This window comes from Acipenser ruthenus, unplaced genomic scaffold (genome assembly GCF_902713425.1).
Source record: "Acipenser ruthenus unplaced genomic scaffold, fAciRut3.2 maternal haplotype, whole genome shotgun sequence".
NCBI lineage: Eukaryota > Metazoa > Chordata > Actinopteri > Acipenseriformes > Acipenseridae > Acipenser > Acipenser ruthenus.
In genome coordinates, this window is record NW_026708243.1 from 42,501 (window position 1) to 60,000 (window position 17,500).

At 44.4% G+C, this 17,500-nt stretch overlaps 1 protein-coding gene and 1 pseudogene across 1 annotated transcript in view; both read left to right on the forward strand.

The window, feature by feature from the left end:
* Positions 1 to 2,506, forward strand: part of LOC117410022 (DNA polymerase delta subunit 4) — a 10,573-nt gene extending 8,067 nt beyond the window's left edge. The window contains exon 4 of the mRNA XM_059020474.1: positions 2,011 to 2,506. Coding sequence (XP_058876457.1) covers positions 2,011 to 2,086 — 76 coding nt within the window. The 3' untranslated portion in view covers positions 2,087 to 2,506. The remainder of the gene's footprint in view (positions 1 to 2,010) is intronic.
* A 2,552-nt stretch (positions 2,507 to 5,058) lies between these two features.
* The window catches only part of LOC131730379 (sarcoplasmic/endoplasmic reticulum calcium ATPase 2-like), a 32,901-nt pseudogene continuing 20,459 nt past the window's right edge, over positions 5,059 to 17,500 (forward strand).

Sequence of the window (17,500 nt, forward strand, 5' to 3'; positions counted from 1 at the left end):
GCTGGCTGGCTGGCTGAGTGTCTGCCAATCAGTGCCAGCTACCCCCGCGCATTACGAAAGCACTCGCCTCACCCAGCCCTAGAAAAATATATGTTCTTGGCTTTCATTTTAATTCTTTATTAAAAAAAAGAAATCGCCGTGCGGCGTGTGCAGACCCATTGCATGTCCTGAAGCGTGCGTGTGTGCGTAAGGAACTCCCCGGACACAATACAGGGCCCCCGGCAACGGTTGCTAGGCGTGTGCGCCGCCCTGCCCTACCTCCCGGTGACATCATCACTCCCTAAAATTCATTCACACGCTGTAACGGGGAAAGCTATTAATAATAATAATAATAATAATAATAATAATAATAATAATAATAATAATAATAATAATAATAATAATAATGTTGTTTTATTCAAAGTATGTGTTATAATGTGTTATATATTAATATATTACAACCCAATGTGAATTATTATTATTATTATTATTATTATTATTATTATTATTATTATTATTATTATTATTTATTTCTTAGCAGACGCCCTTATCCAGGGCGACTTACAATCGTAAGCAAATACATTTCAAGTGTTACAATACAAGTAATACAATAAGAGCAAGAAATACAATAACTTTTGTTCAAGTGTGACAAACCACAATTCAATAATACAGCGGGTAATAGTGATAGTTACATCAGGATATGATTAAATAGTGATAGTTATATCAGGATGTGATTAAATACAAAGTACTACAGGTTAAACACTTGGCAGATTACAGTATTCTGAAGTACAGGATTAAATGCAGTAAAATAGGGGGCAGATAAGAGCAAAATAAAGCACATTTAAATGAAGGGTGATAGTGTCCCAGGATACAAACAGAGGAGCTCTACAGGTGCTGTTTGAAGAGGTGAGTCTTGAGGAGGCGCCGGAAGGTGGTCAGGGACTGGGCAGCAGTGTGGAGTAGTGGTCAGGGCTCTGGACTCTTGACCGGAGGGTCGTGGGTTCAATCCCAGGTGGGGGACACCGCTGCTGTACCCTTGAGCAAGGTACTTTACCTAGATTGCTCCAGTAAAAACCCAACTGTATAAATGGGGAATTGTATGTAAAAATAATGTGATATCTTGTAACAATTGTAAGTCACCCTGGATAAGGACGTCTGCTAAGAAATAAATAATAATAATAATATATATATCTGACAAATGACGACGTGCTAGTTAAACGTATTGTTGTAAAATGGTTCATATTTTTATTCAAAGTGGGCGCGTTAAGTAAGTGAGCCGCTCAGAAAGCGCACCCAGCAGATTTAAATGACTTCACTCTCTGCTCCAGGAGAGCGCTGAGCGACTTTTAAAAAAGGCGAATCATAATGATTTGCTGGTTTGTGTTTCTGAGGTGATGGTCGATGAAATGGCCCCCCGTGTGAAGTTACTGCCCCCTGCTGGACCTCGCTGAGTCCGGCGCTCTGTTTGGACTGAACCTCATATCTGACTGTGTTTAATACCGGCGTTAATAATGAAAATCATGAATAATATTAATACTACAAGCCTCATAATAATACATTCATAACTATAAAACAGCTCTACATTTAAAATAAATGAAATTAAATGATACAAATTCGAAAACAACATTTTTTTTTACCATCAGAATGTGTTGTATAATATATAATATATATATTTATCTCTGACAATGACGTGCTAGTTTTTTTTAAAAACTTCAGAACTTTGCCGTGCGTTCCGCGTGCACGGGGCCCCCGATGAGCTGGAATTGGGGTAACTGGAGTCCCCAAATCCTCAACGGCGATTGGCTGATTTCTCAAACGTGATGATTAAGACAGAACCGGTACAACACTGAACATTAAAATTGGTGAAAGTGTACAGCGGTCCGCTGCTGCTGTTAACGCGGTACCGCAGCGCTCTCTGGTGGTCTGAAACTGTAATTACAACATATTTAAGCTCATGAGAAACGTAACAACGTTATGAATTTTTATTTAAATCTCTTTTCTGTTTGTTTGTTTTGGTACTAATGGGCACAGACGGTTAACCTCGCAGGGTCAATTGCAGCGTAGTCCAGTTGATTATTACTGCCTCCAGAGCCCGCCCGTGGAGTGACCTTCCTACAGATGTCAGGACTGCCCAGTCCCTGACCACCTTCCGGCGCCTCCTCAAGACTCACCTCTTCAAACAGCACCTGTAGAGCTCCTCTGTTTGTATCCTGGGACACTATCACCCTTCATGTAAATGTGCTTTATTTTGCTCTTATCTGCCCCCTATTTTACTGCATTTAATCCTGTACTTCAGAATACTGTAATCTGCCAAGTGTTTAACCTGTAGTATTTTGTATTTAATCACATCCTGATGTAACTATCACTATTTAATCATATCCTGATGTAACTATCACTATTATCTGCTGTATTATTGAATTGTGGTTTGTCACACTTGAACAAAAGTTATTGTATTTCTTGCTCTTATTGTATTACTTGTATTGTAACACTTGAAATGTATTTGCTTACGATTGTAAGTCGCCCTGGATAAGGGCGTCTGCTAAGAAATGAATAATAATAATAATAATAATAATAATAATAATAATAATAATAATAATAATAATAATAATAATAATAATAATAATAATAATAATAATATTATTATTATTATTATTATTATTATTATTATTATTATTATTATTCAACATCATACAGAAGTATATATAATCACAGGGCAATAATAATTTTAAAAATGCAAAACTAACTCGTAAATATACAATAGATAAAAAATCAATATAAAATATTTATAGAAATATGTCTTTACAAAGACTCCTCGCTTGTTTTTTTTTTTTTTTTTTTGCATCATCAGTGCTGCTGCTCGCGTCAAAATTCTTGTGACGTACTAAAGATTCCTTCGCTTTCTCTCCTGGTTTGTCGCGTAAGAGAGGCTTGGAGGTCAAAGAGTCCGGAAAATGCAAAAAGGACCCGCGTGTTCTCTCTCTCTCTCTCTCTCTCTCTCTCTCTCTCTCTCTCTGTCTCTCTCTCTCTCTCTCTCTCTCTCTCTCTCTGTCTCTCTCTGTCTCTCTCTCTCTCTCTCTCTCTGTCTCTCTCTGTCTCTCTCTCTCTCTCTCTCTCTGTCTCTCTCTCTCTCTCTCTCTCTCTCTCTCTCTCTCTCTCTGTCTCTCTCTGTCTCTCTCTCTCTCTCTCTCTCTCTCTCTCTCGCCAACTCTGGTATCTGTTCTGGAATTCAATATGTTAACAAGGGAACATTATTCAGCAGCTTTCATTGGACTCTATGAAGCTGAGGGAGTTCATTCTATATAGAGGGGGTGGAATTCAATATGTTAACAAGGGAACATTATTCAGCAGCTTTCATTGGACTCTATGAAGCTGAGGGAGTTCATTCTATATAGAGGGGGTGGAATTCAATATGTTAACAAGGGAACATTATTCAGCAGCTTTCATTGGACTCTATGAAGCTGAGGGAGTTCATTCTATATAGAGGGGGTGGAATTCAATATGTTAACAAGGGAACATTATTCAGCAGCTTTCATTGGACTCTATGAAGCTGAGGGAGTTCATTCTATATAGAGGGGGTGGAATTCAATATGTTAACAAGGGAACATTATTCAGCAGCTTTCATTGGACTCTATCAAGCTGAGGGAGTTCATTCTATATAGAGGGGGTGGAATTCAATATGTTAACAAGGGAACATTATTCAGCAGCTTTCATTGGACTCTATGAAGCTGAGGGAGTTCATTCTATATAGAGGGGGTGGAATTCAATATGTTAACAAGGGAACATTATTCAGCAGCTTTCATTGGACTCTATGAAGCTGAGGGAGTTCATTCTATATAGAGGGGGTGGAATTCAATATGTTAACAAGGGAACATTATTCAGCAGCTTTCATTGGACTCTATGAAGCTGAGGGAGTTCATTCTATATAGAGGGGGTGGAATTCAATATGTTAACAAGGGAACATTTTTCAGCAGCTTTCATTGGACTCTATGAAGCTGAGGGAGTTCATTCTATATAGAGGGTGTGGAATTCAATATGTTAACAAGGGAACATTATTCAGCAGCTTTCATTGGACTCTGTGAAGCTGAGGGAGTTCATTCTATATAGAGGGGGTGGAATTCAATTATATTGTAGCGTCAAACTGAACAGGATTGTGGGGCTCTGTCTGTCTGTCTGTCTGTCTGTCTGTCTGTCTGTCTGCAGCTTCAATGAAACTAAACTCTTTTCAGAATGTAGTAAACTAACACAGACCCCAAGAAGAAGGGATTATATTGTAGCGTCAAACTGAACAGGATTTTTGTGAATTTCATTTACCTGACAAAACGGTCTCTGGCGACATCTAGCGGCTACAATCTGCAACTACAGTCCACATCTTAAACCGCTATTGTTAGCGTGACCAAACGAATCGATATTTTGTAATGGGATTATAATAATATTTTTTATTTTCTTGTCCAAAAATAAAATTAAAATAAACATTACACTTTGTATCAAATTAACTGAGAAAATTAAAAAAAAAAAAAAAAAAAAAAAAAAAACGTAGACCGTCGTTCAAATAAACCCCGCCCCCTTCAAACCATTTTACAATCCGATTGGTCAACAGGGCGTGTCCCTTTGTTTACACTAAAACCGCGCCTGTTGATCCAAAAAAAAAAAAATCTCCGCATATTTCCATTTCAAGAAAAGTCCCGCCTCCTCACCTTTCTCAAACTGCTATTGGCAGACCTACAAAGCACCCTGAAAAAAATAAATAAATACTGCCTTCTAATTGGTTGCTGTCATTGTCATTCAAATCCCGTTTCCCTGGAAACAACAACCACAACGGGGGCGGGACTTGTTCACGAAACACAGATTGTCAATCTGCCTGCTTGAAATGCCTGTCAGGGCGTTCTAGACACCCGATTGGTCGACAGAGGCAGAAAAAAAAAAAACCAAAGCCCGCCTCATGCGGAATAACAGACAAATAAAGCGACGCGATTGGCTGCTGAGGACGTCAATTACAGCAAACTCCCCGCCTCATGCGGTATAGGAGGCGGGGGGCGGGGCGGTTCGCGGAGCAGCGGAGACGCGATTGGCTCACAGCGCCGTCCTTCTCGGATTCGCCGCCTCTGATTGGGTAGCGGTTGTCCGGGGTTACGGTAGTTCAACCACGGTCTCCGGCCTGCAAAGCGAGTCAGGCAGTTTATTATGAAGGAGACGAACTCCGGGGGGAAAAATAACATTAAAAACAAGCGGGTTAAAAAACCCACAAATTCGGGGAAAACGACTAATTTGAGATTTAATTTAACTTTAACTAAACTAATCTAGATATATCTTTATCAGTCTTTTCCATCGTCCCGTTTCTAGGGCGATATTTATATAACTGTTCACGACAGCAAAGAGAGAGAGTCGTTTTTTTTTTAAAAAAAAGACAGGAAAATAAAATTAAATAAATAAATAAATAATAAAAAATGCCGGTGAAAATATCTACGTACAGCAATGGCGGTGCAAGATTTCTGTGAGATTATAATACGTTTACAAGTAAATAAATAAACCTCAACAAAAGCCGCTAAGAAATTATTATTATTATTATTTTTTACTTCGAAAAAGGGCGATTTCTTTTTTTTTTAAATTCTCAGAGAACACAACGGACCGTATTTCATCTTCTTAATAATAATAATAATAATAATAATAATAATAATAATTCACACCGCGTCAGCTCGCGTTAATCGTGTTTGCCTCGTCCGTGCGTATTTAACATAACAATATAACAGCAAAAGGAGTCTTATTTCATTAAAAAAAATAGATTATAAATAATTAAATAAATAAATAGATAGGGTTATTTAGAAAAAAAATGGAAAACGGTCACACAAAAACCGTGGAGGAAGTCTTGACTCATTTTGGGGTCAACGAATCGACGGGACTGAGCGCCGATCAAGTGAAGAAATCAAAGGAGCGATGGGGCACTAACGGTAAGAGATTAATTTAATTTAATTTAATTTAATTTATTTATTTAGTATTGTCTTTGTCTGTCCGAAAGCCTCTCTCTGGGGGGGGGTGGGGGGGTGGGGGGGTGGGGTGCTGATGCAATCCGCTGTCAATTAATTAATTAACATTCGCAATCGCAACGCAATTAACATTTTTAATAATTGGGTGAGTTTATTATTAATATTACTGTTGTAAATGATTTTTTTTACGTGGGTGGAATTGGTGGCTGTAAACAAAGTCAAATAATATATTACAACCTGGTGTGCCATTATTATTATTATTATTATTATTATTATTATTATTATTATTATCGCTTATAAAAAAATATAGACGTCTGTGTTTTCTTTTAAAATTAGTAATCTGTGGTTAAATTAAACACTAGCCGTTATTTTATTTTTAAAAGCGGTTAATATTTAATAATAATAATAATAATAATAATAATAATGACAATGGGTTTTGTTGCGGGTTTTTAACTAACAGGGCGAAACAAACAAAAAGACTGAATATTTATTAATTTTGGGACCGACAGAGGAAGCACGTGTTTTATAAATGCGTATAATGACGTTTATATGAAAGGTTCCGGTTAGAAAATTCGGTTCTGAATCCGGTATCCGGACGTTTTTTCATACGAATTTAAAAACTGTCAAAAAACACGAAGCGGTTCGGTTTGCTGTATTGTAAAAATATAGCAAATAATTTCACAGCCGGTGCGCGTCGCATTAATGTCATTGATATTATTATTAATTAATACTAAATCTAGGATTTGTGTTTAGATAGACTGGCGGCAGCAGAGGCGGCTATATACGAAAACATACGGTAGCCTGATTTTAGTCTTACATTATGAGGTTAGATTTGCATTAAATTTGATTTTAAACGGCAATTTTGAGGCGAATCAAAGGCAAACCGCTATATTGCGGTATTGAATCGCCAGTATTTAAAAAAAAATATTACATTTCATCACCGCCAAATACAAACTGCACGATATTCTAGAAGTTTCTTAATAGAATTTGCCCCTCGTAAACTCGGCTTAATCACATGTGAGATTGTTGATAGTGTTTATATAATAACGCCTTTTTAAAAATGATTTATTATTATTATTATTATTATTATTATTATTACATTCTTTGACAAAGACAAAGAAATCCTTTCTTTAGAGACCAGAGGACCGTCGAATTGATTTTAATGACAGTTTTGTCGCGTCTCCCTCCGTCTCTTTGTCCGCCCCGATAATAGATTTTGAAATCGATCCAACACGTCATCATGACGTTGTGTTCGGGTGCTGGCGCTGTGGCGCTCCAGTTGCATCAGTTGCTTTACCACACCTCTCTGTGCTTTACAATGCTTCCCTATGCTTTACCACACCTCTCTGTGCTTTACAATGCTTCCCTATGCTTTACCAGACCTCTCTGTGCTTTACAATGCTTCCCTATGCTTTACCACACCTCTCTGTGCTTTACAATGCTTCCCTATGCTTTACCAGACCTCTCTGTGCTTTACAATGCTTCCCTATGCTTTACCAGACCTCTCTGTGCTTTACAATACTTCCCTATGCTTTACCAGACCTCTCTGTGCTTTACAATGCTTCCCTATGCTTTACCACACCTCTCTGTGCTTTACAATGCTTCCCTATGCTTTACCAGACCTCTCTGTGCTTTACAATGCTTCCCTATGCTTTACCACACCTCTCTGTGCTTTACAATGCTTCCCTATGCTTTACCACACCTCTCTGTGCTTTACAATGCTTCCCTATGCTTTACCAGACCTCTCTGTGCTTTACAATGCTTCCCTATGCTTTACCAGACCTCTCTGTGCTTTACAATGCTTCCCTATGCTTTACCACGCCTCTCTGTGCTTTACAATGCTTCCCTATGCTTTACCAGACCTCTCTGTGCTTTACAATGCTTCCCTATGCTTTACCAGACCTCTCTGTGCTTTACAATGCTTCCCTATGCTTTACCAGACCTCTCTGTGCTTTACAATGCTTCCCTATGCTTTACCAGACCTCTCTGTGCTTTACAATGCTTCCCTATGCTTTACCAGACCTCTCTGTGCTTTACAATGCTTCCCTATGCTTTACCAGACCTCTCTGTGCTTTACAATGCTTCCCTATGCTTTACCAGACCTCGCTGTGCTTTACAATGCTTCCCTATGCTTTACCACACCTCTCTGTGCTTTACAATGCTTCCCTATGCTTTACCACACCTCGCTGTGCTTTACAATGCTTCCCTATGCTTTACCACACCTCTCTGCGCTTTACAATGCTTCCCTATGCTTTACTACACCTCTCTGCGCTTTACAATGCTTCCCTATGCTTTACCACACCTCTCTGTGCTTTACAATGCTTCCCTATGCTTTACCAGACCTCTCTGTGCTTTACAATGCTTCCCTATGCTTTACCAGACCTCTCTGTGCTTTACAATGCTTCCCTATGCTTTACCAGACCTCTCTGTGCTTTACAATGCTTCCCTATGCTTTACCAGACCTCTCTGTGCTTTACAATGCTTCCCTATGCTTTACCAGACCTCTCTGTCCTTTACAATGCTTCCCTATGCTTTACCAGACCTCTCTGTGCTTTACAATGCTTCCCTATGCTTTACCAGACCTCTCTGTGCTTTACAATGCTTCCCTATGCTTTACCAGACCTCTCTGTGCTTTACAATGCTTCCCTATGCTTTACCAGACCTCTCTGTGCTTTACAATGCTTCCCTATGCTTTACCAGACCTCTCTGTGCTTTACAATGCTTCCCTATGCTTTACCACACCTCGCTGTGCTTTACAATGCTTCCCTATGCTTTACCACACCTCGCTGTGCTTTACAATGCTTCCCTATGCTTTACCAGACCTCGCTGTGCTTTACAATGCTTCCCTATGCTTTACCACACCTCTCTGTGCTTTACAGTGCTTCCCTATGCTTTACCACACCTCTCTGTGCTTTACAGTGCTTCCCTATGCTTTACCACACCTCTCTGTGCTTTACAATGCTTCCCTATGCTTTACCAGACCTCTCTGTGCTTTACAATGCTTCCCTGTGCTTTACCAGACCTCTCTGTGCTTTACAATGCTTCCCTGTGCTTTACCAGACCTCTCTGTGCTTTACAATGCTTCCCTGTGCTTTACAATGCTTCCCTGTGCTTTACCAGACCTCTCTGTGCTTTACAATGCTTCCCTATGCTTTACCAGACCTCTCTGTGCTTTACAATGCTTCCCTATGCTTTACCAGACCTCTCTGTGCTTTACAATGCTTCCCTATGCTTTACCAGACCTCTGTGCTTTACAATGCTTCCCTATGCTTTACCAGACCTCTCTGTGCTTTACAATGCTTCCCTTTGCTTTACCAGACCTCTCTGTGCTTTACAATGCTTCCCTATGCTTTACCAGACCTCTCTGTGCTTTACAATGCTTCCCTATGCTTTACCAGACCTCTCTGTGCTTTACAATGCTTCCCTATGCTTTACCAGACCTCTCTGTGCTTTACGATGCTTCCCTATGCTTTACCAGACCTCTCTGTGCTTTACAATGCTTCCCTATGCTTTACCAGACCTCTCTGTGCTTTACAGTGCTTCCCTATGCTTTACCACACCTCTCTGTGCTTTATTACACTTTGCTGTGCTTTTAGTATCTAATATAAACCCAGATATTTTTTTAAAAGGCAGTTCCCTTTCATTAAACTGTCTCTCAATACAATGCAATACAATGCAATTCAATTCAAATGTGGTTTTATTGACATGTCAGACATCAGCAGTATTGACAAAGCAATTATATTGCATATCATGTTAACAATGTATTTACAATAACAACACAAGTGATAATGATAATAATGGAGATATTAATAATAATGCTGACAGTAATAATGATGATAATAATAATGACCGCTGGTATATAGAGTGTAACACAGAGCAGAGGTACAGAAGTAACGCCCCTGTGCAGAGAGCTCACTGTGTGTCCCTCAGGCTGTGACAGGCGGACACGTACTGGGCAGCCACTGGGACTGTGTGTCCCACTCCCAGTACGACTGCCAGTTTGTCTGGGTCCGTCAATTGTGGGAAGTGTGGGAAATCTCTCCCTCTCTCTCGCTCTCTCTCCCCCCTCTCTCTGTCTGTCTGTCCCTCCCTCCCTCTCTCTCCCCTCTCCTCTCCCTCTCTCTAGCCCTCTCTCTTTGCCCTTTCTCTTTCCCTCCCTCCCTCTCTCCATCCCTCTCTCTCTCTCCACCTCTCTCTCTCCCTCTTTCTCTCTACCCCTCTATCTCTCCCCATCCCCCTCTCTCTCCTCCCTCCCTCTCTCTCCACCTCTCCCTCTCCCCCTCTCTCTCCTCTCTCTGTCTATCTCTATCTGTCTCTCTCTCCCCCCTCTCTTTCTCTCTCTTCTCCCCTTCTCTCTCTCTCTCTCCCTCTCCCCTCTCCTTTCTCCCTCTCTAGCCCTCCCTCTCTATCCATCCCTCTCTCTCCATCCCTCTCTCTCCACCTCTCTCTCTCCCTCTATCTCTCCCCCATCCCCCCCTCTCTTCTCTCTCCACCTCTCTCTCTACCCCCTCTCTCCACCTCTCTCTCCCTCTCCCCCTCTCTCTGTCTCTTCTCTCTCTGTCTATCTCTATCTGTCTCTCTCCCCCCTCTCTTTCTCTCTTCTCCCCCTTCTCTCTCTCTCTCTCCTTCCTCCTTTCTCCCTCTCTAGCCCTCTCTCTCTTCACCTTTTCTCTCCCTCCCTCTCTCTCCCTCCCTCTCTCCCCCTCTCCCTCCCTCTCTATTCCCCATTTCTCTCTCTCCCTCCCTCTATCCCCTCTCTCCATCTCTTTTCCCCTCTCTCTTTCCCTCTCCCCCTCTCTCCCTCTCCCACTCTCTCTCTCTACCCCTCTCTCTCTCTCTCTCTCTGTAGTTTGATCAGGGGGTGGGGGGGGGGGGGGGTCATTCGCTACTGGGGCAAAATTTGACCCAGATTCCGCTAGCTGTGAAATGAGTTTGCTATTTATATCTGGGTCGCGGTTTTAATTGGTTTCTTTTGGTTAATTCTAGCCTCTCTTAATGAGCGCCGTGGTTAACGTGGGCCGGGCACTAACAGCTGGATCTGCTTTCTGTTACAATGACAGTGAGGCCCGTCTATAGAGACCAGCCAGGGGATTCATACAGTCTGAGCTTAACAGAGGTGTGCCGGCCTTCCTGCTGAAGAGACACGGCGTTTGTTATTTAGACCTGCGGTACTGCGGTGTTGCTGTAAATATCACTCCTGTCTTTTCCAGTAGTCTTGCTGGCAGTACACTCGCTGTGCACTAGGTGGCGCTGCTGGCTCTTCTATGAAGACTGAAGAGCAGCTCCTGAAAGCAACACAGACTGAGCAAAAACAATGTAATACAGCCCAGCCCAGCGCATTGCAGTTAAAGAACTACAGCTCCCAGCATCCCTCACCATTGCCGCGGGAGCAGAGGCATGCTGGGAGCTGTAGTCCTAGCCAGGGCTGTACTGATTCACAATACAATAACTATGGCAGCGCAGCTAGAACTGAAGAGCAGCTCCTGAACTCACAGTCAGAGCAACACAGACTGAGCAAAAACAATGCAATACAGCCCAGCCCAGCGCATTGCAGTTAAAGAACTACAGCTCCCAGCATCCCTCACCATTGCCGCGGGTGCAGAGGCATGCTGGGAGCTGTAGTCCTAGCCAGGGCTGGACCGATTTACAGTACAGTAACTATGACAGCTCCCAGCATCCCTCGCCATGGCCGCAGTGTCATAAATCGGTCTGTCTTTGAAATGATGATAATTGTATTTAATCTTGTTTTTTTTTTCTCTTCTTCTTCCCCCTCTCTGTGACGGTCTGTGGATACAGAACTACCAGCTGAGGAAGGTAAGATCATCATCATCATCATCATAATAATATGTGGTGATCGATCGCTGGACTGGAATTACATTGTAACTGCAGTTTAATATCACTAGACTGGACTGGAATTACATTGTAACTGCAGTTTAATATCACTAGACTGGACTGGAATTACATTGTAACTGCAGTTTAATATCACTAGACTGGACTGGAATTACATTGTAACTGCAGTTTAATATCACTAGACTGGACTGGAATTACATTGTAACTGCAGTTTAATATCACTAGACTGGACTGGAATTACATTGTAACTGCAGTTTAATATCACTAGACTGGACTGGAATTACATTGTAACTGCAGTTTAATATCACTAGACTGACTGGAATTATATTGTAACTGTAGTTTAATATCACTAGACTGGACTGGAATTACATTGTAACTGCAGTTTAATATCACTAGACTGGACTGGAATTACATTGTAACTGCAGTTTAATATCACTAGACTGACTGGAATTACATTGTAACTGCAGTTTAATATCACTAGACTGGACTGGAATTACATTGTAACTGCAGTTTAATATCACTAGACTGGACTGGAATTACATTGTAACTGCAGTTTAATATCACTAGACTGGACTGGAATTACATTGTAACTGCAGTTTAATATCACTACACTGGACTGGAATTACATTGTAACTGCAGTTTAATATCACTAGACTGGACTGGACTGGAATTACATTGTAACTGCAGTTTAATATCACTAGACTGGACTGGACTGGAATTACATTGTAACTGCAGTTTAATATCACTAGACTGGGACTGGACTGGAATTACATTGTAACTGCAGTTTAATATCACTAGACTGGACTGGAATTACATTGTAACTGCAGTTTAATATCACTAGACTGGACTGGACTGGAATTACATTGTAACTGCAGTCTTAATCTCTGTCCACGTGCGGTGGGTGTGTGGGTGTTTCGTGGAGGGTGAAGCGAGTGATCTGATTGGATCGTTGTCTTGCTGTTTTGCTGTGCAGGGAAGTCTCTCTGGGTGTTGGTTCTGGAGCAGTTTGAGGATCTGCTGGTCAGAATACTGCTGCTGGCTGCCTGCATCTCCTTCGTGAGTTTACAAGAGCCCTTCTGAACAGAATACAAAAACTAAATAGATTGGTTTGAGAAAGCTAAAGACCCTGTCTGTCTGTCTGTCTGTCTGTCTGTCTGTCTGTCTGTGTGCAGCTTTAATGAAACTAAACTCTTGTGTCTGTTTATATTGCTGGGATGGGGGTGGATGATGTCACTGACAGGCTGGTTTATATTGCTGGGATGGGGGGTGGATGATGTCACTGACAGGCTGGGTTATATTGCTGGGATGGGGGTGGATGATGTCACTGACAGGCTGGTTTATATTGCTGGGATGGGGGGGTGGATGATGTCACTGACAGGCTGGTTTATATTGCTGGGATGGGGGGTGGATGATGTCACTGACAGGCTGGTTTATATTGCTGGGATGGGGGGTGGATGATGTCACTGACAGGCTGGTTTATATTGCTGGGATGGGGGGTGGATGATGTCACTGACAGGCTGGTTTATATTGCTGGGATGGGGGGTGGATGATGTCACTGACAGGCTGGTTTATATTGCTGGGATGGGGGATGGATGATGTCACTGACAGGCTGGTTTATATTGCTGGGATGGGGGGTGGATGATGTCACTGACAGGCTGGTTTATATTGCTGGGATGGGGGGTGGATGATTGTCACTGACAGGCTGGGTTATATTTTCAATCTCTAAATGGCTTCATTGAACGCACGTTGTACCTCGTTCGTTCTTTCTCGCAGACCCTGGCCTGGTTCGAGGAAGGCGAGGGCACCGTCACTGCGTTCGTGGAGCCCTTCGTCATCCTGCTGATCTCATCGCCAACGCCATCGTCGGGGTGTGGCAGGTGAGGAGAGGGGCGCTCATTACCGCCCCCTGCTGGTGATGGAGCCCCCTCTGCTGGTGGAGGGGGTGTGCTGCAGGCAGCGCAGCTCAAATTTCACACATTGATATATCTGCATTGATATATCTGCAGATTCACTGATCCCACTTTTTGAGAGTATCACACAAAACACACTCCATTCAAGAACCACTCTGTGAACTACAGCTCCCAGCATGCCTTTGCCCCCTGCGGCAGTGGTGAGGGATGCTGGGAGCTGTAGTTCTTTTAAATATGGTGCGCTGTGCTGTGGTCTGGTATCGCAATACAAGCGCTACTGACCTCTATTACGATACATCGTGTAAAGAAAGGGATGTCATCGATACACAGTGAATCGGTCCAGCCCTGGCTAGGGACTACAACTCCCAGCATGCCTCTGCACTTGCGGCAATGGTGAGGGATGCTGGGAGCTCTAGTTCTTTAAAGACGTGAGCTGTGCTTGTGGTCTCGTGTCGCAAACTCTACAGACCTCTATTGCTGAACATCATGTAAAGAAAGCATTGCGATTGATCAATACAGAGTGAATCGGGACAGCCCTGTTTAGGGACTACAGCTCCCAGCATGCCTCTGCCCCTGCGGCAGTGGTGAGGGATGCTGGGAGCTGTAGTTCTTTAGCTCACTGTAGTTAAACAATGCATGCCACTGTCCAGCCCTGGCTAGGGACTACAGCTCCCAGCATGCCTCTGCACCTGCGGCAGTGGTGAAGGATGCTGGGAGCTGTAGTTCTTTAGCTCACTGTAGTTAAACAATGCATGCCACTGTCCAGCCCTGGCTAGGGACTACAGCTCCCAGCATGCCTCTGCACCTGCGGCAGTGGTGAAGGATGCTGGGAGCTGTAGTTCTTTAGCTCACTGTAGTTAAACAATGCATGCCACTGTCCAGCCCTGGCTAGGGACTACAGCTCCCAGCATGCCTCTGCACCTGCGGCAGTGGTGAAGGATGCTGGGAGCTGTAGTTCTTTAACTGCCCTAGTTCTAACGCTTCTGTGTCTCTCTCTCTCCAGGAGCGCAATGCGGAGAACGCCATCGAGGCTCTGAAAGAGTACGAGCCGGAGATGGGGAAGGTTTATCGGCAGGACAGGAAGAGCGTCCAGCGTGTCAAAGCCAGGGACATTGTCCCCGGGGACATAGTGGAGGTGGCGGGTAAGAAGAGGAGGGACAGTCTGACAAAAGCATCCGTCCGTCTGTCTGTCTGTCTACATCTCTCTGTCCTCTCTCCTGACCTCTCCTCTCTCTGTCCTCTCTCCTTTTTTCTGTATAACAGTACTCTGTCCTCTCCTCTCTTCTCTCTCCCCTCTTGTCTCCCCTCTTCCCTCTCCTGTCTCTTTTCACTCTCTCCCCCCCTTTCTTCATACATATATTTTATATATCCTCCTCTATGTTCTCTCCCTCCCTCCCTCTATCCTCCTCCCTCACTCCCTCCCTCCCCCTCTATCCTCCTCCCTCACTCCCTCCCTCTATCCTCCTCCCTCACTCACTCCCTCCCTCTCTATCCACCTCACTCACTCCCTCCCTCTCTCTTTCTCTCTCCTCTCCCTCCCCTCTCTCTCTTTCTCTCCTCCTCTCAGTTGCTGATAAGGTCCCTGCTAATATCTGGATCAGCTCTCTCAAGTCTGTTATTCTGTAACGCTGACTATTAACCTCTCTGTATCTCTCTCTCTCTCTCTCCTCTCTGTGTCTCTCTCTCCCTCTCTGTCTCTCCCTCTCCCTCCCCCTCTCTCCCTCCCCCTCTCTCCCTCTCCCCCTTCTCCCTCTCTTTTCCCCTTCTCTCCCTCTCTCTCTCCCTCTCTCTCTCCCCCCCTCTCACTCTCCTCTCCCCCTCCCTCTCTCTCCTCTCCCCCTCTCTCCTCTCTCTCTCCTCTCCCCCTCTCTCCTCCCCCCTCTCTCCTCTCTCTCTCCTCTCCCCCTCCCCCCTCTCTCTCTCTCTATCTCTCTGTCTCTTCCTCTCCCCCTCTCTCCTCTCCCCCTCTCTCCTCTCCCCCTCTCTCCTCTCCCTCTCTCCCTCTCTCTCTCTCTCTCTCTCTCTCCCTCTCCTCTCTCCTCTCCCCCTCTCTCTCCTCTCTCCTCTCCCCCTCTCTCCTCTCCCTTTCCCCCTCTCTCTCTCTCTCTCTCTCTCTCTCTCTCTCTCTCTCTCTCTCTCTCTCTTCCCCCCCTCTCTCAGTGGGTGATAAAGTCCCTGCTGATATCCGTATCACCTCCATCAAGTCCACCACGCTGCGAGTCGACCAGTCTATCCTGACCGGAGAGAGCGTCTCTGTCCTCAAACACAGCGATCCCGTGCCGGACCCCCGCGCCGTCAACCAGGACAAGAAGAACATGCTCTTCTCTGTGAGAGCGAGGGAGAGGGGCTGTGTGAGAGAGAGAGAGAGAGAGAAGAACATGCTCTTCTCTGTGAGAGAGAGGGAGAGGGGCTGTGTGTGAGAGAGAGAGAGAGAGAGAGAGAGAGAAGAACATGCTCTTCTCTGTGAGAGAGAGGGAGAGGGGATGTGTGAGAGAGAGAGAGAGAGAGAGAGAAAGAGAGAGAGAAGAACATGCTCTTTGTGAGAGCGAGGGAGAGGGGCTGTGTGAGAGAGAGAGAGAGAAGAACATGCTCTTCTGTGTGAGAGAGAGGGAGAGGGGCTGTGTGAGAGAGAGAGAGAGAAGAACATGCTCTTCTGTGTGAGAGAGAGGGAGAGGGGCTGTGTGTGAGAGAGAGAAGAACATGCTCTTCTGTGTGAGAGAGAGGGAGAGGGGCTGTGAGAGAGAGAGAACATGCTCTTTTGTGAGGGAGAGGGGCTGTGTGTGAGAGAGAGAGAGAGAGAGAAGAACATGCTCTTCTGTGTGAGAGAGAGGGAGAGGGGCTGTGTGAGAGAGAGAGAGAGAAGAACATGCTCTTCTGTGTGAGAGAGAGGGAGAGAGAGATGAGAAGAACATGCTCTTCTGTGTGAGAGGGAGAGAGAGACTGAGGTAGACTGAGAGACAGAGGGGGAGAGAGAGACTGTGTGCGTGCGTGTGTGTGTGTTTGAGTCTATGTAGGATGGGAGTTTCCTGTGAGACTCTGTCTCTCCCCGTAAAAATTAAACCCCTCCCCCACCCCCACCCCAGGGCACGAACATCGCCGCGGGGAAGGCGATCGGCGTTGCCATGGCGACGGGGGTGCAGACGGAGATCGGGAAGATCCGAGACGAGATGGCGGCGACCGAACCAGAGAGGACCCCCTGCAACAGAAACTGGACGAGTTCGGAGAGCAGCTTTCAAAGGTACAGCAACAATACACAATACAATACAATACAAGAGAGAGGAGAGGAGAGGAGAGGAGAGGACCCCCCTGCACAATACAGCACAGCAAAATACCATCCCCTAATACAGCACAGCAAAACACCATCCCCTAATACAGCACAGCAAAATACCATCCCCTAATACAGCACAGCAAAACACCATCCCCTAATACAGCACAGCAAAATACCATCCCCTAATACAGCACAGCAAAATACCATCCCCTGATACAGCACAGCAAAATACCATCCCCTGATACAGCACAGCAAAATACCATCCCCTGATACAGCGCAGCAAAATACCATCCCCTGATACAGCGCAGCAAAATACCATCCCCTGATACAGCACAGCAAACACCATCCCCTGATACAGCACAGCAAAATACCATCCCCTAATACAGCGCAGCAAAATACCATCCCCTGATACAGCGCAGCAAAATACCATCCCCTGATACAGCGCAGCAAAATACCATCCCCTAATACAGCACAGCAAAACACCATCCCCTGATACAGCACAGCAAAACACC